At 41.4% G+C, this 26,371-nt stretch overlaps 4 protein-coding genes across 4 annotated transcripts; all 4 read right to left on the bottom strand.

The window, feature by feature from the left end:
* Window positions 313-8,934, bottom strand: LOC18786930. The gene is made up of 7 exons (XM_020558141.1): window positions 8,584-8,934; window positions 8,179-8,352; window positions 7,966-8,058; window positions 7,797-7,865; window positions 7,062-7,268; window positions 867-992; window positions 313-729 (listed from the first exon to the last, which is right to left on the bottom strand). Exons 1-7 carry the CDS (start codon window positions 8,809-8,811, stop codon window positions 574-576), a joined length of 1,053 nt encoding a protein of 350 aa, XP_020413730.1. The 5' UTR covers window positions 8,812-8,934; the 3' UTR covers window positions 313-573.
* On the bottom strand, window positions 13,990-14,918 carry LOC18785371 (protein LIM1). The gene is made up of 2 exons (XM_007219225.2): window positions 14,395-14,918; window positions 13,990-14,122 (listed from the first exon to the last, which is right to left on the bottom strand). Exons 1-2 carry the CDS (start codon window positions 14,696-14,698, stop codon window positions 14,106-14,108), a joined length of 321 nt encoding a protein of 106 aa, XP_007219287.2. The 5' UTR covers window positions 14,699-14,918; the 3' UTR covers window positions 13,990-14,105.
* LOC18785836 lies at window positions 15,505-18,622 on the bottom strand. Its single transcript, XM_007220347.2, has 7 exons — window positions 18,056-18,622; window positions 17,651-17,824; window positions 17,439-17,531; window positions 17,270-17,338; window positions 16,564-16,770; window positions 16,057-16,182; window positions 15,505-15,919 (listed from the first exon to the last, which is right to left on the bottom strand). The coding sequence occupies exons 1-7, from the start codon at window positions 18,281-18,283 to the stop codon at window positions 15,764-15,766; spliced, it is 1,053 nt and encodes a 350-aa protein (XP_007220409.1). The 5' UTR covers window positions 18,284-18,622; the 3' UTR covers window positions 15,505-15,763.
* Window positions 21,449-23,776, bottom strand: LOC18786952. Its single transcript, XM_007220575.2, has one exon. It carries the CDS (start codon window positions 23,615-23,617, stop codon window positions 21,662-21,664), a length of 1,956 nt encoding a protein of 651 aa, XP_007220637.1. The 5' UTR covers window positions 23,618-23,776; the 3' UTR covers window positions 21,449-21,661.

Raw genomic sequence — 26,371 nt, 5'->3', positions numbered from 1 at the left:
GGTGGAGCAGTTGTTAAAACTCAAATTTCGTGACTCTTTGCATTTTCCAAATGCATTAGCAAAGAAGCTCCAGTTAAAATGAATCGAAGGCACCTACGTTCTCATTGTTTGCATATGTAGAGGCCAAAAACAATGCGCTTCAGCTACAAGATCCCAAAGTGAGACCATTCAAAATATTGATATCGGATAATTAGCTCAAAGTTAGCATTTAAGATTATGTGATTTAGACCAATCTGAAATTGCTAAGAAAAGTATATTCGATTATGAAGTGTTAAACTCCAAGGACGAAAACGAAATTGATGCTACAAATAGTTAAGCATGACTAACAAATCAGAGATATATATTCGATTTGGGAATCCAAAGAAATTGTACAAATTTTCTTGCTGGAGGAAGAACAGAAAGTCAGTAAATGAGACAATATAATTCTCCAATCTTTCCTCGTGTGTGTGGCCACAGTTAATAATCATCGATCCCAACCTTCTTTATTACAACTCATCTCATTCCCAAAGGCCTCTTCAAATGCATTTCATATCATTGAAATAACAAGTTATGATTTTCACATATTACATGTTATCAAAGTTCTCCCCTGTTTCCTTTGAGATTGATTACTGCAAGCTCCTGTTCAACAAACTCTCCTGCATAAATCGCCGGATATTTACTGGCAAGTGAGGATTCTGCAAAGCGACCTAAGGGCTTTAACACAGCATCAGATGCTATGTGGGCAAACAACTACATCGCAAGAAATGTCACATATAAGTATACGATGCATCGAGAAATCTTATTTATATAAATCTCTTTTAAAATGCCAACTAAAAGTAGAAGAACGAAACGGTAACAATGACAACAATATGACTAGCTTCACTCACTGTAGAAGATACTCTCCAAAGTAAGCGATGTTGCTCCTTTGCTAGTTTGATTGCGTCAACTGTCCTGTTTGTTACAACAACTTCATGCATTCCAGCTATGCAATCTCCTGCAGTCAACCACTCTATCTGCACATGAAAATTTGTGTGAATGGAATACAATTAGCTTAAAGATTTAAAATACAACACATGTCATACCCAACCAACCTAAAAACAGCAATTCCAATCAAAGAGGGAACTTGAATTAAAAATAAACACGCCCAATATTTCTGTTCTTTGTAGCACTTTTTCTATTTTTTTTCGGGGGGGTTGTGGTTGTTACACTAAGCACAACACAACTAATCAAATGTTTCGCATGTGTTGTATTTTATTTTTTGACCAAAAGATGTGCATAAACCCTATCTTTACTACTAATCGAAAAGCGCTCCCCCTCTCCCTGTCCATTTTGAAGTATAATCAGATAGATCTTGCACATGACATTATTGCTATAGTTAAAATATAAGTTTAAATTTTTGTCTTTCATAAGTTAGGCCCTAAAGAACGTGTATTATGTGTTATTTTGATGTAGAACAGATGGCAGATTTTATCGCGGTTGAGCTAGAAAAAGGACGTAGTGGGAATATGCAGATTTGTCGTCCAAGCTCCGATTAGGACGCAAAATACCATTTCGGAAAGGGAACGACGCCACGAGTGTAACTCACAGCTTTGCTGTGACATAAGATGGATTTTGGCATTCTGAGGTCGTTTGGCCTTCCAAAACTGCAGTTAAAGTTTGGTAGTTAATTTTCCAATAAATTCTGTTTTGGACAGTTTAGGAGTTACGTTATTAAGACTCCAAATTAATCCTGTTTTTTCAGTTTTATGTAATAACTCCCCTAGTAGTTGAAGGGTTGAGGGTTGTTGAGAATTGTGTATTTAGACAGGTTTGTCTAACGTTTCTGGCAACTCAGTTTTTAATAACATTATTCCTAGAGAGCTTCTCTTAATTTTCTGGTGGAATCCAGTTTTTATTGTTACTCAAGGTTTCGCTTGAAACCCTTTGTTACGTGTGCTGCGTCAAGTGGTATCAGAGCGGGTCTCTCCCGTCTCGGTATTCTTGTCTTGTATTATCATGGGTGATCGAGAAGCTGATGTCCCAACCCCAATTACCCGAGCGGATTTGGATGCTCAAAACCGACGGATCGACAACCTAACCAACCAATTTGGGGAGATGCGAGAATTGTTGTTGCAAGCTCTTGGCGGCAACAATAGAAGAGAAGGCAGGGAGGACAATCGAAGAGAAGGTAGGGATGGCGAGAGAAGAGATAATAGGAGGCAACCTATTCCGGATAGTGAGTCAGAGTCAGAAGAAGAACTTGAAGAACCACCACCACCACCGGCTAATAATCCTCGTAATCATAATCGTAATTACGAGAATTTTGGCGATTATCGGATTAAAGCAGAAATTCCTAACTTTTGGGGAAATCTGAAGATTGAAGACTTCTTGGATTGGCTTGTAGAAGTTGAGAGGTTTTTCGATATTATGGAGGTTCCGGAGCATAAGATGGTGAAGATGGTAGCTTTCCGTCTTAAAGCTACAGCAGCTGTTTGGTGGGATCAATTGCAAAATTTACGGCAGAGGCAAGGAAAACAGCGGGTTCGAACATGGCGGAAGATGAAGTCGCTTATGATGGAACGATTCTTGCCCACAAATTATGAGCAGATTCTCTACCGTCTGTACCTAGGCTGTGCGCAAGGCACCCGTTCGGTTTCTGAATATACCGAAGAGTTCATGCGTTTGGCAGAGCGAAACCATTTGACCGAGACTGACAATCAAAAGGTTGCGAGGTACAACAATGGGCTGAAGATTTCCATTCAGGAAAAAATTGGCATGCAGAATATATGGACTTTGCAGGAGGCGATTAACATGGCATTGAAGGCTGAACTGTTGGAGAAGGAGAAACGCCAACCCAACTTCCGCAGGAATACGACGGAAGCCTCTGATTATACTGCTGGTGCTTCTAGTGGCGCAGGAGATAAGGGGAAAGCGCAGCAGCAGAATTCTGGAGGAATGACAAAACCAGCAACAGTTGGCCAAAACAAAAACTTCAACGAAGGCAGCAGCCGGAATTACAACAGAGGGCAACCCCGAAACCAGTCCCAGAATCCGTATGCTAAGCCCATGACGGACATATGTTACCGTTGCCAAAAACCAGGGCATCGTTCTAATGTTTGTCCAGAGCGGAAGCAGGCTAACTTTATCGAAGAAGCCGATGAAGATGAGGAAAACGATGAAGTCGGGGAAAATGATTATGCAGGGGCTGAATTTGCAGTTGAGGAAGGAATGGAGAAGATTACCCTGGTTTTGCAGAGAGTTCTTTTGGCACCAAAGGAGGAGGGGCAGCGTCATAGTATTTTTCGTTCCCTCTGCTCAATCAAAAACAAGGTTTGTGATGTGATCGTCGACAATGGAAGTTGCGAGAATTTCGTGTCAAAGAAATTGGTGGAATATTTGCAGCTATTAACGGAGCCACATGTCAGCCCTTACTCACTAGGTTGGGTTCAAAAAGGCCCTTCGGTTCGTGTAGCTGAGACTTGCCGTGTGCCGCTGTCTATTGGTAAGCATTACAGAGATGATGTCTTATGTGATGTTATTGACATGGATGCATGCCATATTTTATTAGGGCGGCCTTGGCAATTTGATGTGGATGCGACTTTCAAGGGACGAGATAATGTAATTATGTTCTCTTGGAACAACCGGAAAATTGCAATGGCAACTACACAGCCCTCAAAACCTTCTGTTGAGGCTAAGACGAGGAGTTCTAGTTTCCTAACCCTAACTAGCAACGAGCAGGAGTTGAACGAGGCTGTCAAGGAAGCAGAGTGTTTTTGTCCCTTGGTGTTGAAGGGGTTGTTGAAACTTGGCAGGGGAGAAGGTGACATTCCACAAGATGTGCAGCAGATTTTGTCTCAATTTCAGGAATTACTTTCTGAAAATCTGCCAAACGAGCTGCCACCTATGCGGGACATACAACACCAAATTGACTTGGTGCCTGGAGCTAGCCTTCCGAATCTGCCCCATTATCGGATGAGCCCCAAGGAGAATGACATCCTCAGAGAGCAGATTGAAGAATTACTGCGGAAGGGATTTATCAGGGAGAGTTTGAGTCCCTGCGCAGTTCCTGTTTTGCTGGTTCCGAAGAAAGACAAGACTTGGCGAATGTGTGTCGATAGCCGGGCAATCAACAAGATAACAGTGAAGTACAGGTTTCCCATTCCACGATTGGAGGATATGCTGGATGTTCTTAGCGGCTCAAAGGTGTTTTCCAAGATAGATTTGCGAAGCGGTTACCACTAGATTCGCATCAGACCTGGCGACGAATGGAAAACAGCGTTCAAGAGCAAGGACGGATTATTAAATGGTTGGTGATGCCATTCGGATTGTCAAATGCGCCTAGCACCTTCATGAGACTCATGAATCAGGTTCTTCGACCATTTATTGGCTCTTTTGTCGTGGTTTATTTCGATGACATTTTAATTTACAGCACCACAAAAGAAGAACATCTTGTGCATTTGAGACAAGTTTTAGATGTTTTGAGAGAAAATAAACTGTATGTGAACCTAAAAAAATGTACTTTCTGCACAAATAAGCTACTGTTCTTGGGTTTTGTTGTTGGTGAGAATGGTATCCAGGTTGACGACGAGAAGATCAAGGCAATCCTTGACTGGCCAGCTCCAAAAACAGTTTCTGAAGTTCGAAGTTTCCATGGCTTGGCCACCTTTTACAGGAGATTTGTGCGGCATTTCAGCTCTATCGTTGCACCTATCACAGAGTGTTTGAAGAAAGGCCGGTTCAGTTGGGGAGAGGAGCAAGAGAGAAGCTTTGCAGACATAAAAGAAAAGCTTTGCACCGCGCCAGTTTTAGCCCTTCCAAACTTTGAGAAAGTTTTCGAAGTTGAATGTGATGCCAGCGGTGTGGGAGTTGAAGCTGTGCTTTCGCAAGACAAGCGGCCAGTTGCATTCTTCTCTGAAAAGTTGAGTGATGCACGTCAAAAGTGGAGTACTTATGACCAAGAGTTCTATGCGGTTGTTCGAGCTTTGAAGCAATGGGAGCACTATCTTATCCAGAAGGAATTTGTTTTATTTACAGACCATCAAGCGTTGAAGTATATTAATAGCCAGAAAAATATTGATAAAATGCATGCTAGATGGGTGACTTTCTTGCAGAAATTTTCGTTCGTTATCAAGCATACTTCCGGCAAGACAAATCGTGTGGCGGATGCGCTAAGTAGAAGAGCTTCAATGTTAATCACACTGACTCAAGAAGTTGTGGGGTTTGAATGTCTGAAGGAATTGTATGAGGGTGATGCTGATTTCCGGGAAATTTGGACTAAGTGCACCAATCAAGAGCCGATGGCAGATTACTTTCTTAATGAAGGATACTTGTTCAAAGGCAACCAGCTGTGTATTCCAGTTTCCTCTTTGAGGGAGAAGCTCATTCAGGACTTGCATGGTGGAGGGTTGAGTGGCCACCTTGGTCGTGATAAAACAATTGCAGGGATGGAAGAGAGATTTTACTGGCCACAGCTCAAACGAGATGTTGGAACTATTGTGCGCAAGTGCTACACTTGTCAAACTTCGAAGGGGCAGGTACAAAACACCAGATTATATATGCCATTACCAGTTCCTAACGATATTTGGCAGGATCTTGCTATGGATTTTGTCCTCGGTTTGCCCCGAACACACAAAGGGGAGTGGATTATGTATTTGTGGTGGTTGATCGGTTCTCAAAAATGGCGCATTTCATAGCTTGCAAAAAGATTGCTGATGCATCAAACATAGCCAAACTGTTTTTCAGGGAGGTTGTTCGCTTGCATGGGGTTCCTACATCCATAACATCAGATCGTGACACCAAGTTCTTGAGCCATTTTTGGATCACTTTGTGGAGGCTGTTTGGGACTACTTTGAATCGCAGCAGCACTGCTCATCCCCAGACTGATGGCCAGACTGAGGTTACAAACCGAACATTAGGCAATATGGTACGAAGCGTCTGTGGAGAGAAGCCAAAACAATGGGATTATGCACTACCGCAGGCGGAGTTTGCATATAACAGTGCAGTCCATAGTGCAACTGGGAAGTCTCCATTTTCCATTGTTTATACTGCTACACCTAACCATGTTGTTGATTTGGTGAAATTGCCTAGAGGCCAGCAAACTAGTGTGGCAGCGAAAAATTTGGCTGAGGAGGTAGTAGCCGTTCGAGATGAAGTCAAGCAGAAACTCGAGCAAACTAATGCTAAGTACAAAGCTGCTGCAGATAGGCATAGGCGAGTTAAAGTATTTCAAGAAGGCGATTCTGTGATGATATTTCTGAGGAAGGAGAGGTTTCCAGCAGGCACATATAGCAAGCTTAAACCAAAAAAATATGGTCCTTACAAAGTGCTCAAACGGATCAATGACAATGCCTATGTTATTGAGTTACCGGATTCCATGGGAATATCCAATATTTTTAATGTTGCAGATTTATATGAGTTCCGTGAAGATGAGGTCCTTTATCCAAATCATAACTCGGGGTCGAGTTCCTCGGAGGTGGAGGGGACTGATGTAGACCAGATGGCAGATTTTATCGCGGTTGAACTAGAAAAAGGACGTAGTGGGAATATGCAGATTTGTCGTCCAAGCTCCGGTTAGGACGCAAAATACCATTTCGGAAAGGGAACGACGCCACGAGTGTAACTCACAGCTTTGTCGTGACATAAGATGGATTTTGGCATTCTGAGGTCGTTTGGCCTTCCAAAACTGCAGTTAAAGTTTGGTAGTTAATTTTCCAATAAATTCTGTTTTGGACAGTTTAGGAGTTACGTTATTAAGACTCCAAATTAATCCTGTTTTTTCAGTTTTATGTAATAACTCCCCTAGTAGTTGAAGGGTTGAGGGTTGTTGAGAATTGTGTATTTAGACAGGTTTGTCTAACGTTTCTGGCAACTCAGTTTTTAATAACATTATTCCTAGAGAGCTTCTCTTAATTTTCTGGTGGAATCCAGTTTTTATTGTTACTCAAGGTTTCGCTTGAAACCCTTTGTTACGTGTGCTGCGTCATATTTAATTGATGCAACTGAAATCCAAATTGATTTCCCATAAAAGCCACCATATCCAGGGGGTCAACTAGCTTGTAAACTATTGGAAAACTACTAAGCACAATGGTAAAAAATACTCTTACCTGCTTCCCAGCATGAATGAGAAGACATCCTACAGGAACCTTCACTTCAACTTTTTGCCCATTTCTTAGCCAGATATTCAGACCAGGAAATCTACTTCTGCCATGAATGGTAAGGAAGTTCAGGTCGTAGTGATATCCTGCAAACACAGTACCCTCCTGGCCGTAACGCCGAAGGTCACTTCCTGTTGGAGCTAGAAGGTGTGGTCCCTGGATTCACAAAGAAAGGGTACTTAGCATATATCGCATGAACTTAGCCAGGAAATTGGCAAATGGAAAGGAAGAGATTCTAGATACTCAATTCAGAAGTTGGTGATTGTCGAAAAGGCAGCATGGAGACAAAATACATGCTCTATATACGATCACAAGCCACTGTATTTAATAAGACTATAAAGTGGTTGAAGAATATGCCCACCCCAAATTAATCTTTGTAAGAAAAAAAAACAAAATAGAGGAGTGTAATAAGATAAAATAATAGTGGCATTATGGAGCAATACAAAAGGTATTCAACAGAATGCCACACAAATTTGGGGACACAGGTGGTCGCAGTGGCTAAAGATAAGAAAAGTGATGGATATAGAAGATAGAATGGAAACTGATGGATGTAGGCAACTACTGTCAGAGTAGGCAACCAGTAATCATGATTCCATTATTTGATTTCAATACCGCCGCCCCACCACTAGTGGCAGAAAGTCATAGAGACATGAATGTAAGTTTCACTTGGCAATCATTGGTCACCTGCTTCATAAGAGATGTGAATGCATCCTTTGGCAAGCCAAACCCAATGGCAGCCATTTCAGCAACAGCCTGAAAAGAAAGAGAGGCATAAATTACATGAAGAATATTAGATAATACGCAAAACAAGCAAGTGGTATGAGCAAGCTGAAAAATCAAATTAATGGCTCACCTCTATTGCGGATATCATCTTGTAACCCCATGAATCCATGGTATCTTTCCATTCAGGAAACCCCTCGGGTACGACCGGCTCTGCGTTAAGTTCCTAGAAAACAAGAATAACATAATCATCATCATCATGGCAAGTAGAATAATAGCATTTAATTAAAACAGTCAATACATATGAGTGCAAAGTAAATATCTAAAGGAAAACAAAGAATGAGACCTGAAAGCGGGTTTCTGAGGGTCGAGGACCCACTCTCCACATGTATCGCCATTTGCGATCTGCCCCCTTGGGAATGGATGGCTGGAACTCTTTGGGCAGTTCTTTCAATTTCTCCTGCATTTCTTCATCAACAAGGCTTCTTGGCACTTCCACACCCTCTGGTGTCACCCCTACCTGTAATCTTATCCCCACTTCAAGTTTTGAACAACAACAATCCAATTCCCACCACAAATCAAAAGAAATAGACAATTAAAATCAAAAGAAAACCCAGATAAGCCACCAATCAGTAATCAAAGAATTGGGCTTCAATTTTCAATTTTTTTTGATATAACGAAATTCAATTTTTCATTTTTCTGATATCTAGGCAACAGTTTTTCATTTTCTCGGGAACCAACCAGAACCCACCTGGTAATGCAATTGGGGCCTCTCCTGAAGTCGCTTGAATTCCGGCGGTCTATCGAAGTATCTCTCCATCATATTGAGGAAGCGATCGTTGTCCTCGGCCGTGTATCTGGGGTCCTTGACCAACAGAGCACCTGTTTCTCTCAGACTCCGGCTCACCTCGCCGCACAACTCCTTCACTTCGCCCTTCGATCCCAAGTACAAACTCAGATCTACCACCGTCAGCTCCATTTTCCCGATCCAAATCTTCAACCCGGATCAAAATTCGATGAGATTCCTGGTTTTACAGGGTTTACAAATGATTTAGGGATGGCGGGAGATTTTTTATTTTGTTTCTGTACAATAACGCTTGCGTGGAGATTCGTGTAATAATGGTGTCGCTTTTCTTTTGGGAGAAAAGGATTGCGTGTAGTGCACTGGACATACGATACGTCCAAATTCGGTATTATCCTGACACGTGGAATTGAGTGACTGAAGTGGATCCTGCCAGCTCAACATTGATGAAGGTCTGGAAAGGTTTTGATACAAAGGGGAGGAATCCAACTTAATACATGGTTAAATACTTTTAAGACCACTTGAACTACAACTCCTTACATGAAGGTCGGAAATTAAAGAAACCACTTAGTGGCACTTCTAGTACTGGGTAGGCAACAAACACCCAATATTAATATTATACAAGCATCAAGCAAGCTGCACAATAGCAAGTGCAACACACAGGACAATGAGTGATTGGCTTATATTGATGGCAAGCATGCTTACCTATCTATACAAGTGAACTAGCTCACCATTCCACCGACTAGTCACCTCTTGATGAGCATTTTCATAAGTTATGGAAGAAAAGGAAACATCAGAATGCTTGAAGAGTTACTTATAATGACCAAATACAAGAAAATAAAATATTTTGCTAACTACCAAAATGCTCCCACACACAATCAAGCTGCTATGAGCTTGACTAATGACTTAAACAAGCATGGTGTTCGGCATTACAAGGTGACCTCTTATTTTTCAGCTTCCTCACCATTCTCTGAACAACTTGTTGAAGTTTGGTATGAAATCGATTATGTATTCCTAGCTAAGTTAGGAATCCAAGTTGTAATATGTTTGGGAGGTTTGGACGCAAGCTTTCAAGTTGGTCTTGGATTCTTAGTTTAGTTTTTGGTTTCCTATGTATAGTAGGATTTGGTTGTCATCAATTTAGTATAAATAGATTATCTTAGGAGCAGTCTGATATTGGAGAGTGAGGCATCTGTTTATGATTTTGAGAGCCATTGAGAGTTTGTTAGTTCTCTTTCATTGAGTTTAATAAAAGGTTTCATTGCAGGTACTCCTATATTGGAGGAACCTTTAAATTGTTTGTGCTCCTTTTCTTTGTTCATTATTTTAGTTCTTGTTCCGGCTTAAAGTATAACAAGTGGTATCAGGAAGAACAAGACCTGGGAATTAGTAGAGTTGTATAAGACCAAGTCCACCACCAGGGGCTAGCCTAGGCAGGAGGGGGGCCCTAGGCTTGGAAGCCAGCTCCAGCGCGCATGACCCAGCTCGGGCAAGGCTTGGATGGTCAACCACCATGAAGTCTGCCACCGTTCCAGCCTATGCCGGAAACAGCCCAATCAAGGCGAGGAGGTTGATGCAGCCGAAGACGCGCACCCTCGTGCCGTCAAAAGCATGCAGCACTTGGTGGTAGGGAGCGAGCACCCTAGACTCTAATCTGAGTCTGGAGATCACGGGAGAGAACAAAATATTAACTAGGCTCTGTTTTTTCAACATGACATAGGGGGCGTCTTGCCGTGCTATGTCGGTCGTGATCGTGAGAGGTCAATCGTGAATATGGGGTCTGTAGCTAAGGGCAACGTCTGGTCGATGGATGGCTGACGCTGGTAACAATGTGATATTAAGCCGACTAGCACTTACAGAGTCTCCTATGGTTAGGTCAAGGTGTATATTGTTGTGGGGTTGTACCTGGGCCCCTCCAAAGGCATAGAGCGAGGGTGTCCTTTTATCCAGTAACGCTCGATTTTATTCAGAGCTGGTTGAATACGGGCGCGATGATGAGATTGGAGGAACTCCCCTTATCGATAAGGACTCGAGTTATGTCTCAGTTTGTGATACCAATAGAGATTACCAGCGGATCACTATGAGGTTGAGAAGTATGGTCGTCATCCGGGCTAAAAATGATGGGTTCCTCGTCGCCGTTCCTAGCTCGTTTAGAGGGTCGCGCTACATCACAGATGGAGAGGGCTTTGTTGGTTGTCTGGCCAAGCGATCGAGCGTATCGCTTCCTGGACTTGTTGGTGTCTCCACCCAGTGAGGGGCCTCCCCCGATTATGGATATTAGTTTTTGAGAGACCGAAGCATGAGTTCACCAACGCTTCGATTTCTTCCTTCAATTGGTAGCAATCTTCCGTTAAGTGGCTAAACGTGTGCTGGTACCTTGCAGTACCGAGCTTCATCTCATTTCCTTATGTATTCATTTCGACCCTGGCACGGAGCTGGTACCTCTTTCTCGGCGATTGCTAGGATGTCCCCTTTGCTAGTATTCAAAGGCGTATAACTTGGGTAGCGCTCGAGGACGTTCCACTGATCGATGTGTTTCTATTGTCGATTTTTTTCTTTTATGGATTCCCTTTTCGCGAGTCCTGGGTGTGATGAGAGGGTTCGGCGCTCGTGGTCTGCTCTCGGAAGAGGTCTTTATACATCTCGGGGGGAGGGGGTGGGGTTTTGAGTGAGGTAGAAAAGAAGCTTTCTCCCTGAAACCCTCCCATGAGGGCATTGTGAGCCGTAGCATTGTCGCAGCCCTCGCAGCGAGCATACTCGTTATTGAAACGGGTGATATAATCCCGCAGAGACTCGTTTGTTTTCTATTTTACGAACAAGATATCATTGGTAGTGTACAACTGGCTTGATATGATCGTAGACGAATGAGCTGATGGATTCGGGGTTTAGCCATTTAAACCAGTTCAAGGCGGCTCCCTTCAGGGTGGTCAGGAAGAGTCTGCATCTGGTGGCCTCGTTTGCCCACCTTCCTTCCATTGCATAGTGGAAACTGTCAATGTGGTCATGTGGGGTCTGTAAGTCCTTCGTAGAGGGCAATTTTCGGTGCCTTCGTTTCACCGACGACAACTACCTCGAGGAGTTCCTTAGTGTAGGGGAGAGGGATTTCATCCTCGAAAAAATAGCGGACGAGCAAGTTGTGGGTCTTTTCGACCTTACCAAGCCTGTCCCAGACACTTCCCATTTCACCTTTGATCATGGCCTTCATCGCCGCTCTTAGGTCGGCCTCCCTAGGGGGCGACGAGGTTGTCAGTCTAAGCAACGTGGCCCTTTCCTTTGCGCAGGATGAGTTTTACGAGGGCGTCTTCTTCCGGGTTGATACCCTCGGGGGCAGGACTGAGTCTAGAGTTGTTAGTTTGAGGCATAGGAGTTGACGCTGACTCTTTGCCAAACAGGCACCTTTCCACCCGCCTGGTACTACTTGAATCCCTGGTGGCCCTTTTCTAGGCTTTCCATAGGTTCGCCTGGAGACCGATCTGCTACTTTTCTAAGTGCTCGTTGGGGTCCTGGAGAGTTCTATTTAGATCTTGCATGGTATCGGCCCTGTTAAGGAGCAGTTCAACTTTGGCTTCAAGGGTGCTAATTCTTTGTTTTTCTGCTCTCTGGCATTTCGTACTTCTTTGATCGGGAGTGCCAGGGGTAGAGATTCCCTTCATCGGTAGTAGAGTAGCTAACACGTAACCTTTGAGTGTGGTTTCCCACAGAAGGCGCCAAATATTTGAACCACAAATATTCAAGTGGTTAACACAAAGGAGTACAGTTATTTTAAAGTGGTTTCAAAGGGAAAAGAGCTTTAAGGAGGAAAATAATATATGGCAAATGACAAGACTTTTCTTCTTATTCCATTCTTTCGGGAGGGATCTCAATCTCTCTTTTTACAAAAATCCTTGCTCCATTTATAGGGGAACCAAACGAATTAAATTACAAGACGGCCAGCTCGGCTCGGAACCGAGCCGTTTATGTCACATCAGATCTGTCAGATGATGGGTGGCTGGGGTTAGTCCACGTCCTCTGCTCATGATGACCTCTTCGTATTTCCACTAGGGGCGGGAGTGGGCAAAGTGGCCTGTCGCGCACAGTGGCATTCCCATCTGGTGAGGTGGCGATCCGGGTGGTTTACACCTGACTTTCGAAAGGACCTAGACACGCTTTATGAGGTATGATGAGTCAGCAGTCAAATGGGGTTTTGTCATCTACGTGGCTGATTTGAATCCTCTTGAATATTTCCAGGGAGTCCAAGACCGAGGGTAAATTTACTCGTTTCCTCTAGCGCAGTGCACGAGGCATACGTGTTGAGTTTTTATTGGGCAGATGGACTCGGTGTGTATCGAGCGTCAACAAGAGGATCAAGCAGATGAAGTAGTACTGGAAATCAGTCATGGGGCTCATGGCTTCCAACAAGTTTGAGCAACTAGGTAATTAGATTCAGAGCAGAACACTGATTAGATCACTGGAGACTTGTATTAGTTTGGACAAAAGTCACTCACTGAATTCTGATTTGTTAGGATAGATAATGTTGTTAATTCTTAGGCCATACTATTACAGATGTTCAATTATGACTTTAGGTTTAGTTGACCAGTGTGAGCAGCAGACCTCGTCGAGGTGCCAATATATAACCCCGATTGTTGATCCGTTTGACTGATGAATTTTGCAAGAGGAACGCCAGTCACGTATAACCCCTTGGATAGTTAATAAGAAGGCTGAATTTTCAGCTGAAATCCAATTTGGATGCAGAACCATTTTAGTCAAGCCCGCGAATGTTGGCGGAGATTGGTGTCAATTTTATATGCCAAATAAGTTTAGACATATATCTCATGAGAGATTCTAGGTTCGATTTTCTCATTCTTCAATATCACTTGTATAAAAAATAATAATAATAACTTAGGCATATGGATTATGGACTCATTATGAGCAATTAATTCCCTTTGTCACAAATGTTTTCTTGACAAGAGGTAATTGCAAGAATGAAGATATTGCAGCATTTACAAGATCTCTTCACTGATGCCAAAAAAGAATTATGGTTTTTTTTCTCGTGTAAATAAAGTCAAGAATAGAGACTACAATATCTCTAGATTGTGTAAAAAGAGTCAAATTTGATTGCTGCATGTCATCAACTCTAAGGGATGCCTCGGCCAACTGGCATAATCACTTAGAAAGTAGGGGGAAAAGCAATGATGATGAGAAGAAAAAAAATTAGAATTACCAAAAGGGATATCCAGGTAAAAGGAACAAGTAAATAATACATGCTTTTGTTTTTTTTTTTATCAAGTAAATAATACGTAGTTATTAAAATAAACTAGTAATCTATTACATCAGAAATCAAATTAAAACCCAAGGGGTTCACTGCATAATCTCAAGTTCTAAAAATACAGCCTCTTATTAACAGCAGCATTAAATATTAAACAACCAAAAGGATCCCTATAACTCCAAGACACTTATTCCAGAATACTCCTCAGCTCTATGCTTCAACTTCTTTAATTCATGATTTCACCTGCATCAGAGAAAACAAAACACCAGATTCATCAATTATAAATTTTCAGAAATACACAAGGGAAAGATGTTCGTTTTCTTCTTTTCTCTTTTTTTTTAACCCCGCTAAAGATTCTTACAATATTACCAATAAACAAGCAGGTTCAATATAAACATATATAGTAAAAGTCATTATACAATATATTAGTTCAAATGGGTGAAAAATATTGCTTCAGGAACCTACTTTTTTTTTAGCACTATTGTGTTAAGTAACAGAGAGGAGCTAGAGAGTACATGGTTCAAAGTTGACAGTGCACTTCTCTGGGAGCTGCACTGCCATGGTACGATCGACGCCAGAAATCGGAGGGCCATTGACAAGCACACATAGGCAAGGCTGGCCAAGAGCTTTGAGGGCATTGCAGCAAGTCTCACTTGGTGGGATGGGGCTAAAAGGAACAACTGCTGCTCTGCAAGGTATTAGCTGAACAATAGACGAGAAGAAGGTGCTTGCGCACATGGTGCCCTCCCCTTGATCCACCAAACCTGTCAAAACTAACATAACCACCAAAACTGGAAGAGTCATAGTGATTAGCCTCATCTTAATTAATTTGAGCTGAGATTAATTACAGAGAAGATGTCCCGAATTCAAATATATAGGACATTATGATGAGGGTCATGCCATCATGCAGGTACATCCTACCCAAAGGTCACACCTATATGATGCCATTGTCGCCAGCTCTGCCACTGATGATATGTGCATAAAAACCAGCCAAAAATACATTTGGTGTGCTGGTGGAGCAGTTGTTAAACTCAAATTTCATGACTCTTTGCATGTTTCAAATGCATTAGCAAAGAAGCTCTAGTTAAAATAAATCGAAGGCACCTACTTTCTCATTGTTTGCATATGTAGAGGCCAAAAACAATGCGCTTCTAGCTTTAATGCTATAATGCTTTACTTCAATCAATTTCTTGAAACCTATTAAGCAAGAACATGTAGCAAACTACAAAATGGCTCAGAAAACCTCCTAAACTACCTTTCAAAAGATTTCAAAGTGTGACCATCCAAAATATTAATATCGGATAATTAGCTCCAAGTTAGTATTTAAGAGTACGTGATAAGACCAATTTGAAATTACTAAGAAAAGTATATACGATTATGAAGTTTTAAACTACAAGGACAAAAATAAAATTGATGCTACACCATAGCAACTCAGAATACAAAATCAGTTAGGAGCAAATCCAGACTTGCGTCATGATCATAAGTTCACAACATTTGAAGTATTCAAGAAGATAATTTTCGTGTTCAATTGAATGCATGATTCTCAAGGAAATTGCTTTCGAGCACATTTGACAACTTTTGGTGAAAATCAAAATATGTGAGCACAATGTACCAAAACAAAATAGTTAAGCATGACTAACAAATCAGAAATATATATTTGATTTGAGAATCCAAAGAAATTGTACAAATTTTCTTGCTGGAGGAAGAACAGAAAGTCAGTAAATGAGAATATAATTCCCCAATCTTTCCTCATGTGTGTGGCCACAGTGAATAATCATCAATCCCAACCATCTTTATTACAACTCATGTCATTCCCGAAGGCCTCTTCAAATGCATTTCATATCATTGACATAACAAGTTATGATTTTCACATATTACAGGTTATCAAAGTTCTCCTTTGTTTCCTTTGAGATTGATTACTGCAAGCTCCTGTTCAACAAACTCTCCTGCATAAATCGCCGGATATTTACTGGCAAGCGAGGATTCTGCAAAGCGACCTAAGGGCTTTAACACAGCATCGGATGCTATGTGGGCAAACAACTACACCGCGAGAAATGTCACATATAAGTATACGATGCATCGAGAAATCTTATTTATGTAAATCTCTTTTAAAATGCCAACTAAAAGTAGAAGAACGAAACGGTAACAGTGACAACAAAATGACTAGCTTCACTCACTGTAGAAGATACTCTCCAAAGTAAGCGATGTTGCTCCGTTGCTAGTTTGATTGCATCAACTGTCCTGCTTGTTACAACAACTTCATGCATTCCAGCTATGCAATCTCCTGCAGTCAACCACTCTATCTGCACATGAAAATTTGTGTGAATGGAATACAATTAGCTTAAAGATTTAAAATGCAACACGTGCCATAGCCAACCAACCTAAAAACAGCCATTCCAATCAAACAGGGAACTTGAATTAAAAATTAACACGCCTAATATTTGTTTTATTTGTAGCACTTCTTTTTTTTTTTTTTTGGGGGGGGTACACTAAGCACAACTAATCAAATGTTTCGCACGTGTTTTATTTTATTTTTTTACCAAAAGATGTGCATAAACCTTATATGTATAACGTGTTATTTAATTGATGCAACTGAAATCCAAATTGCTTTCCCATGAAAGCCACCATATTAACTTGTAAACTATTGCATAACTACTAAGCACAATGGTCAAAAATGCTCTTACCTGCTTCCCAGTCTGAATGAGAAGACATCCTACAGGAACCTTCACTTCAACTTTTTGCCCATTTCTTAGCCAGATATTCAGACCTGGAAATCTACTTCTGCCATGAATGGTTAGAAAGTTAAGGTCGTAGTGATATCCTGCAAACACAGTACCCTCCTGGCCATAATGCCGAAGGTCACTTCCTGTTGGGGCTAGAAGGTGTGGTCCCTGGGTTCACAAAGAAAGGGTACTTAGCACATATCACATGAACTTAGCCAGGAAATTGGCAAATGGAAAGGAAGAGATTCTAGATACTCAATTCAGAAGTTGGTGATTGTCGAAAATGCAGCATGGAGACAAAATACATGCTCTATATCCTATCACAAGCCAATGTATTTAATAAGACTATAACGTGGTTGAAGAATATGCCCACCCCAAATTCATCTTTGTAAGAAAAAAAGACAAAACTGAGAAGTGTAATAAGATAAAATAATAGTGGCATTATGGAGCAATACAAAAGGCATTCAACAGAATGCCACACAAATTTGGGGACACAGGTGGTCACAGTGGCTAAAGATAAGAAAAGTGATGGATATAGGCAACTACTGTCAGAGTAGGCCACCAGTAATCATGATTCCATTATTTGATTTCAATACCGCTGCCCACCACTAGTGGCAGAAAGTCATAGAGACATGAATGTAAGTTTCAATTGGCAATCATTGGTCACCTGCTTCATAAGAGAAGTGAATGCATCCTTTGGCAAGCCAAACCCAATGGCAGCCATTTCAGCAACAGCCTGAAAAGAAAGAGAGGCATAAATTACATGAAGAATATTAGATAATATGCAAAACAAGCAAGTGGTATGAGCAAGCTGAAAAATCAAATTAATGGCTCACCTCTATTGCGGATATCATCTTGTAACCCCATGAATCCATGGTATCTTTCCATTCAGGAAACCCCTCGGGTACGACCGGCTCTGCATTAAGTTCCTAGAAAACAAGAATAACATAACCATCATCATCATGGCAAGTAGAATATAGCATTTAATTAAAACAGTCAATACATATGAGTGCAAAGTGAATATCTAAAGGGAAACAAAGAATGAGACCTGAAAGCGGGTTTCTGATGGTCGAGGACCCACTCTCCACATGTATCGCCATTTGCGATCTGCCCCCTTGGGAATGGATGGCTGGAACTCTTTGGGCATTTCTTTCAATTTCTCCTGCATTTCTTCATCAACAAGGCTTCTTGGCACTTCCACACCCTCTGGTGTCACCCCAACCTGTGATGTTATCCCCATTTCAAGTTTTGAGCAACAACAATCCAATTCCCACCACAAATCAAAAGAAATAGATAATTAAAAACAAAAGAGAACCCAGATAAGCCACCAATCAGTAAGCAAAGAATTGGGCTTCAAATTTCAATTTTTTTTATTATAAAGAAATTCAAATTTTCATTTTTCTGATATCTAGGCAACAGTTTTTCATTTTCTCGGGAACCAAACAGAACCCACCTGGTAATGCAATTGGGGCCTCTCCTGGAGTCGCTTGAAATCCGGCGGTCTATCGAAGTACCTCTCCATCATATCGAGGAAGCGATCGTTGTCCTCGGCCGTACATCTGGGGTCCTTGACCAACAGAGCACCTGTTTCTCTCAGACTCCGGCTCACCTCGCCGCACAACTCCTTCACTTCGCCCTTCGATCCCAAGTACAAGCTCAGATCTACCACCGTCAGCTCCATTTTCCCGATCTAAATCTTCAACCAGGATCAAAATTCGATGAGATTCCTGGTTTTTGAGGGTTTACAAATGTTTTAGGGATGGCGGGAGATTTTTTATTTTGTTTCTGTATTTGTGTTTTTTAAAGTGTATAACGCTTGCGTGGAGATTCGTGTAGTAATTGTGTCGCTTTTCTTTTGGGAGAAAAGGATTGCGTGTAGTGCACTGGACATACGGTACGTCCAAACTCGGTATTATCCTGACACATGGAATTGAGTGATTGAAGTGGATCCTGCTAGCCCAACAGTGATGAAGGTCTGGAAAATTTTTTTTTTTATAAAAACAAATGATATTGGAGGGAGGAATCGAACCTAGTACATTGTGCACGGTTAAATACTCTTAAGATCACTTGAGCTACAAGCCCTTGCATGAAGGTCAGAAATTAAAGAAACCACTTTGCGGCACTCGCTAGTACGGAGTAGGCAACAAACACCCAATATTCATATTATACAAGCACCAAGCAAGCAGCACAATAGCAAGTGCAACACACAAGGCAATGAGTGAGTGTATAATGCTTCTCTTATATTGATGGCAAGCATGCTTACCTATACAAGTGAACTAGCTCACCATTCCACCGACCATTCACCCCTTGTAAGTAGCATGATGAGCATTTTCATAAGTTACCGAAGGAAAGGAAACATCAGAATGCTTGAAGAGAACTTATAATGACCAAATACAAGAAAATAAAATATTTTGCTAACTACCAAAATACTCCCACGCACAATCAAGCGGCTATAGGCTTGACTAATGACTTGGACAAGCATGGTGTGTGGCATTACAAAGCGACCCCTAACATTCTCCCCACTTAAGATGTCAGCGCTCACGATGACTACATCTTCTTGAAGTCTTCAATCTTTTTCTTAAACTGCTCCAAGTATATCTCCTTCCCTCACTTAGTCTCTGTCTCCAAGGCCCTTTCACTTGATGAGAAACTCCCTTCATAAGTGAGAAACTCCTTTCATAGGCAACCGCCTAACCTCATCCACTTCTTTCAGCTTCAACCACTTGATGTCGACTTCAGCTCTGGTTGACTGGTTGCATGCTGGATCTTTTGGATCTTGCATGAAAAACATGAAAATTATGGTGCACCTTCATCCACGTAGATCCAAAGTAGGAACATCAACTTTGTATGAGGCTCTCCCTCCAGCAAAAATAGCAAGTAGGGAACCAAAATTGAACTGGGTAGAAGTTTGTGCAGTCACAAAGCTTCCCTCAAGTATCCAATGCCAACAATCGTGTACGTCTTACTTGTGTCCCGACTCCCATGAGATCTGCACTTTTCCACTTACAATCAATTCTATAAATTTAAATATTATTCTAACATATTTTTTCTGGAAATTAACAATCACGAGATTAAATAGAAGTTTCAAGCAGTACGTAATATTCTGTTAAGTTAGCTGATTTTCCTGCTTACTATATAATTAGAGCAATTGCCAATTGATAGCTCCCTAAAGTCAATATGCACTAGTATCCTAAGCTACAAGGAAGGGGATTCAAACTCGGATACAAGGGACAGACACTATAACCTAGCTGGCCTCACCCTCATCTGCTTAATATTTAGACATTTGATGATGGGTATCATTACATACTGGAAAAGTAAAATAAAATTTTATCAGAATACGGCAACTTTTGCGGTGAATAGAAAATAGAAATTTGAGCCTTGTCTCTTCAAATTAAGGACAGTATCTAATATGGCACTTTTCAATATGAACAATGTCAGTATTTGATGAGTGAAATATACATCAAGATTAAGAAAGACGACTCACATACTCATTTTTGCTTGCAACACATACAACACTCATTCATAAGGAATCCTTGTTTAATGAAATTTCCCAACATAAGAATCTTTTTTAAAGAGAAAGCAAAAGCCCAAAGAAAGAACGAGGCCTTTGATTACCTAAATGGCCAACAACTTACCGGTGCATGATGTAACTAGAAAATAGCTGAGTCCCTCTTACACAGTAAATAGAGGACTAATCATACTCCAAACATTGCCTAGAAGATTGGTAAAACAAGCATGGGGAGATAAATGTAAGGTAGAATTGCCTAGAAGATTGGTAAAACAAATAAGACAACCAATTCAAGTTGGAACCAAAAAGCGTGCAAGACAGTCCTATATTTGCAAGTTAGTCCTAGTACACATCAAAATGCTGTAGCATTCTTTTAATTTCGGTCCTTGCCTATATTACACAGTATCAAGCACAACAATCATCGTTCACAAATGAGTAAAAAAAAAAAAAAACAAATCGCAGATTTATGTCAACAAACATATGTATAACAAATTTATATTTTCATGCATATTATACGAAGTTATAGAAATGACATTGGTAGCAGATTGTTAGCTTACCAGCCTGACCTGTGTGTCTATTATTGGGATCAAGGGTGGAGTGATTACCCTCAAAACGCTCTCAGCATCAGCCTTCATAAAGGTTCCACTTGTGAATCTAAGCTACAAGAGACCTTATACAAAATTGTTGCCTTCTCAACACAGCTGACGAAGCCAACATATAAACACAATTCTTTGCGCCAAAACCAGAATTCATTCCATGTTTTATTAACATCAATATGATAAAACACCACACTTTCTTCAACTACAAACTCTAAAATAAATATATAAAAATTTATCATACAATTAATTTATTATTTACCCAAAAATTGAAAACAATTGCCAAAGGGTGAATTATGAAGATGAAATTGCAGATGCATTCCAATACAAGCACAACGAAAATCAATGAAAAAGGCCTTTTTCCTCTTTTTGTTTGGTTTTTTCTAAATCTCTGCAAGCACGGTGAAAGCAGTGAATGGTACGGCAAACTGCAGTAGTTTTGTGGCTGTGGAATAAGATACAGCTTACCTACATGTTTGCAAACATAAGTGACACTGCAAAAGTTTCAACAAAACAACAGGGTTCGGCCTTCTTTTGCCCTCCAGCTTTTATATATCTCTAGCAGCCTTGCGCTTTTGGTTTTATATGATTTTTGCTAACTATGCAGTTGTTTTGGTTTCAAATTATATTTATCATCATAATTTTAGATTTCTCTTGTAGCACCAAGTGCTTGTCTTATGTAGCAAATATGTTTCCAAACCTGCATGTCCATATGATAGTGAAAGTAATAAACCAAAAGATGGAAGAAAGCATGTAAAGAGAAACTTGTATATCCATTCACACGAATGAAAAGCCAATACACAAAAACACAAAGCTTTCACATGACTGATAATCTAAGCTACAAGCTCATTATCAAAGAATGCTACAACAACATACAATCAACATAAATCTCTCAAAATAAACAGAGAAAAAAGAGGCACAACCCTCTACAATGCAACAGTGATTTCATCATGCGTCAATTGCACATATATACCCCACTCTCATACCTGTGATTAACCTCATAAAAATCTGTATTACCCTCGGAAGCAGGTCGCAAACAAACTCCGGACAATGATCTGTTTCCTTGCCAAGAAAATTTCACATGAGCAATAACTTCAATGTCCTCACTGCCATCTCCTTCATTAGAATCCACAGGCATCCTTGCTCTCAACCTACCCGGAGATCCATTCAACGGAATCTCAGGGACATGCCATTTCAGTTCTTTCTCAGACCTACTTAATACAGCTTTCGGGGACACCTTCAACAATGTAGGATCAAGGGGGAGTTTCAAAACAAATGTCACATCAGTCAAAGGCGCTGGCAGATCAGGATTTGACACATATTGTATCATCACAGAAAGTAAGCTCCCTGTATGGCGTTGCACAAGGCGAACCCTCAAGGGCAATGGTGTCAACCTAGGCAGCAGACTATACTTCAAGACGGGTAAAGGCTCATCTGAGGCTGCGGTCCTTACATGAAACATCCCATTGCCTAGACTACTAACTCGAGAATTCTGCATAATAAACCTCTTAACCGCACTGGTTCCCTCAACCCGGAATGAAAACTCGGTTTCTTTATCACCACTAGTCTTGGTTGGCAAAGTTTTCAAATAAACAACACCCATTAATCCTACTCTAGCAAGCAATGACTCTCTAAACTCAGCACTGATCTCTTCCACAATGTGCATCTCAGGACCCTTCATTTCACTTTTCACAAGGGTATCAAGAGGACTGCCTGCTGCCGCACCACCTGCAGCCGCATCAGCAGTTTTCGGAGCATCTGGCCCGGTCTGCAACAACTCAAGCCCGCCAAGCCCTTCCTTCTTCGCAACCTTCTTTGTTCCAACAAACTCGGAAGCATCCAGCCCACCACCCCAAGCATCACTAAACCCTTCAAAAGTCTCACCCAAAGAAGCCTGGTCAAGCCCAAATTCAATCCCACCATACTCCCCTTCAAACCCTTCAACAGCAATATGAGTAGACTGGGTCGCCTCTGCCGGGGGCAATGTCGTCACTTCCAGTGTCGCCAACGCCAGTGTTAAGTCCGTGGCCGAAGGATCCTTATTCTTCTTGAACCCACTCACCAACTCTTCAGGCTGATTAATCTTTTCACTCGCAGCAAATGGGTCTTTCTCTACTTGAGTCTCTTCCTCATTCTCTAACTTCAGATCCTTCTCCTCACTCTGCACCACCGGCGCCAAGCTCGCCGCCACCTCATCTCCAGCAGCTATTGTCTCCGGCGGCAATTCAAACCCCAAATTGTTGAACGCCTCAATGCCCACCTCGTGTTCGACGGAATGCGCCTCAACAGCTCTCCAATTCTCCGCCCCACGAATCTTGTTCTCAGTATCCAAGGCCGAGTGCACCATCTTCGCAATGCCGTCGCCGTGCATCGACGAAAGCATCGCCGCCAATCGAATATTACTGACACCTCTCAGAACAATGTCGAGAGCCATGTAGATCTCGGCATACTTTCGACCCAGCTTCTCCGGAGTAACATCGACACCACGGCAAGCGGTGACGATGACGCTGACGGCTTGGTTGACGATGTGGATGCACTCGAAGACGTTGATCGAGTTGTCATGATCGGCGGTGGTGACGCCGAGGACGTAGATGGAGTTGACGAGGCGGTAGACGACTCGGTACCGAGATTCGACGCCGACTATGAGCTGGCCGCTGGAGGCGGCGAGTGGGTCGTCACCGAGGGATGCGATGGAGTCGGCGGTGGCGTCGGAGGAGGAAGATTCCGAGTTGTTGTGTTGCTGGTCTTTGGGGGTGTGGAGTTGTTGTTGTTTGGCGACGGCGAAGGCTAGGCGGGTTTGGCGGAAGGAGGAGACGGCGACGAGAGCTCGGGCCGGCGGGAACCATTCTCGGGTTTGGAGCAGGATATCGGATCCATTGGCGGGTTGGAGAGAGAGCGCTAGGCAGGACATGGTGGGATCGGATCAAGCTCAGATCTGATCCAGGGTTTGGGTTTGAAATGGTTGATGAGGTGAAATAGCACAGAGAGACAGAGAGAGAGACAGAGAGAGAGAGAGAGAGAGATGACTCGGAGTAGATGGTGGGAAAGTGGTTTTGGGCCAAAATGAATTTAACAGGCCTCTCCTAGATTGGAACTAGTAGAATTTTGGCCCAATTGTTAGAGTATTTATACTCATTTGTCATGGCAAAATGTAAGAGAAATAATGACTGTTACTACCCAAATGAATAGTATCTGCCCTAACAACTTTTTTGTTGGTTTTTCACTCATTGTCATGGCAATTTAAGGACAACCACTATTCACATGAATATGAGAAGAGGAATTCGCATAGAGTTTTGGTGTTGAAAGTGAATAATATGGCTAAGTATTTATTTTTAAAAAAAATTCTGAAATTTTGGGTTATTTTTTCCTTTTTTAAAAAAAATTTTATTATTTAAATTGGCTGTTAATGTCATAATGACATCAGCATTAGGTCAGCTTGCCTAGGTTGACGGAGCCCAACTCCTGCCCTAGCAAGACTAGGTGCTGGAAACACATTTAAGGGCCGAGGGGCCTCTTTCCCAGGCTAAGACCTCCGTCATAGTCATTAATGTCGTCATCACCGCCGTCATAGTCATTAATCCCTACTATTATAAAACCAATCCAAAAGTTATTGCTTTCTTCAATTTCAACTTAATCAATTTCCTGATTTTTCTTTTCCGATTCAATTACGAAGTCCACACAAATGACGACATCAAATTCAATGACAAATGCCTTCCTTTTTCACTTTTGTTCTTTCAAACTTACCATTACTCATTTTGTTTTTTCGAAGCTTTGTTTTTCTTTATGTGGATGTATAAATAATTTCATGCGGAAAACAGCTAAAATAAGTTTTTCGAAGCATTAAACATATATGTTTTTTTTATTTCAATTATATTACACTTCATTTCTTCAGACTAAAAAATATATATTATACTTCTGGTGTATTTACTAATAAATAATTGAAGTTCGAATCATGAATTGAATTCCAATTATGGAAGATTTATGTGTTTACTTCAATCAAGGAATTAAAAAGTAAGTGTGGTCCACACAAAATTAGGAATCGAATTCCTGATTTTGGAGGAATTCAATTCTTGGGTGGTATGTGGTATTCTAATTCCTAGATAACTAACCCATTAGGAATTCATCTTTTTTACCCATTTGTTGAGGCCCAAAAAATCCAAGGTTAGGCTCAAATATATTTCTAGGCCAATACAACAGTTAACGGGGAAATAAGCCTGACTTGGGTATGCAAGAATTTGTCGTATGCGCTTACACAAGTTATGATCCACATGCCAAGCCAAGCAAACACACAACCCGCCATGCAGAGAGGCCGTAACGAGCTTGTAAAATATACTGGTTTTATGAACCTGTGCTTATTGTCCCGTCAAGCACCATTTAGCCCAGCTATAGCCCATTGCAATACAGGTGTGAAGGCTTTTTCGTTCCGGCAGCTACTACAGGCCTGGGCTGCTGTAAAGAGCCAAATGAGAGAAAATTGCCCTTGGGTCTGAGTTCAAGAATTAGGCCCTGAGAATGCTTCGAAAGGATAGCTGAGCCTTAGGAAGCTTCTTGATTACCTTCACAGCAAAACTAACAGTCGCTTTCAGATAAATTCTTAGCTTGGCATGAAAGACTTGTGACATGGAAGCAAAGCAATCATGAGTTTAGCATTAAAGAGAGAGATATGTGAGTTCCTATGAGAAACAAGGGTTCTAAAGAGAAGGGGAAGGGTTTCTAAGTGGGTTTGTTGAAGAGAGTGAGAGGGATGAGGGTATATTAGGTGTGTTAATTAGTTTATGGCAGCTTGACGAAAACTCTGTTAAGCTTTGGAATAGTTTACCAAAAGGAAAAATGGAGAAAGATGGAAGGATGAAGCTCGAAATTACAGAGGTTTCAGAGGTGAGAGATAAAGCTTGCTTTCCAGATGTGTGTGTTGTAGCTAGTGGTCTATTGGTTGTTTTGTGTAATTTTTCAGCAGCTTGACAAAGGCTCTGTCAAGCTCTGGAATGACTTACCAAAAGAGAAAATGGGAGGAGATGGAGGAATGAGGCTCGAAATTGCGAAGTTTCAGAGATGAGAGATGAAGCTTGCTCTCTAGATGTAGGTTGAGATGATGGGTAGGAAATGCCTCCTTTTATAAGCGCTGGAAGCTCCTTCTTCCCAAGAAACCCTAATGGTTTCTATCCAATTTGGCCATGTCTTTCCTCTCCTTTCTCTTTCTTCCTTTGACTCATCCTATTTGGTGAAATTCTCTCTGCCCAATCGCACAAAAACAGGGTTTGGGGAGCTCTAGGATTTTCTCGCAGCTGTTCCAGTGAGGGAATCCCATTTTTAGCCATCTTTCTTCATTCTTTTCTCCCCTCTTCCATGGCTAGATCTTATGGGGGGAAAGAAATGGGTATGTACATTGGTTTGAAGGGTGCCTTGGCTCCTAGCAACCTACGCGCACTAATATCCCTTGGTTCTTTGCGTGTTCGACCATGGTGTTCGTTCTTAGCCTATGTGCTGGAGCCTCCCAACAGCTCTAGTGTTTTTCTCTCTTGGTTTTCCTAAATCCCTTGTGTCGTGCAATTGTCTTTAATTTTAATTGAATTCTTTAATTTTAGTTTTTCTCAATTACAAATTCAAATCAATTTAATCCGTTAAAGTTTCTCAATTTAAAATTAATTTTAGTTTAATCGTTAGG

Source organism: Prunus persica, chromosome G2 (assembly GCF_000346465.2).
Source record: "Prunus persica cultivar Lovell chromosome G2, Prunus_persica_NCBIv2, whole genome shotgun sequence".
Classification (NCBI taxonomy): Eukaryota; Viridiplantae; Streptophyta; class Magnoliopsida; order Rosales; family Rosaceae; genus Prunus; species Prunus persica.
The sequence above is the reverse complement of the archived record's forward strand: the minus strand, read 5'-3'. Positions and strand labels throughout refer to the sequence as shown.

Excerpts from the sequence above, each read along its gene's own strand:
- LOC18786930 (XM_020558141.1), bottom strand. The coding sequence starts at position 8,811 with ATGGAGCTGACGGTGGTAGATCTGAGTTTGTACTTGGGATCGAAGGGC. Across the intron at positions 8,059-8,178 it reads CCTCAGAAACCCGCTTTCAG|GAACTTAACGCAGAGCCGGT; the intron begins GTCTCATTCTTT and ends CTTGTTTTCTAG. Across the intron at positions 7,866-7,965 it reads AGATGATATCCGCAATAGAG|GCTGTTGCTGAAATGGCTGC; the intron begins GTGAGCCATTAA and ends CTTTCTTTTCAG.
- LOC18785371 (XM_007219225.2), bottom strand. The coding sequence starts at position 14,698 with ATGAGGCTAATCACTATGACTCTTCCAGTTTTGGTGGTTATGTTAGTT.
- LOC18785836 (XM_007220347.2), bottom strand. The coding sequence starts at position 18,283 with ATGGAGCTGACGGTGGTAGATCTGAGCTTGTACTTGGGATCGAAGGGC. Across the intron at positions 17,825-18,055 it reads GGCCCCAATTGCATTACCAG|GTTGGGGTGACACCAGAGGG; the intron begins GTGGGTTCTGTT and ends ATAACATCACAG. Across the intron at positions 17,339-17,438 it reads AGATGATATCCGCAATAGAG|GCTGTTGCTGAAATGGCTGC; the intron begins GTGAGCCATTAA and ends CTTTCTTTTCAG.
- LOC18786952 (XM_007220575.2), bottom strand. The coding sequence starts at position 23,617 with ATGTCCTGCCTAGCGCTCTCTCTCCAACCCGCCAATGGATCCGATATC.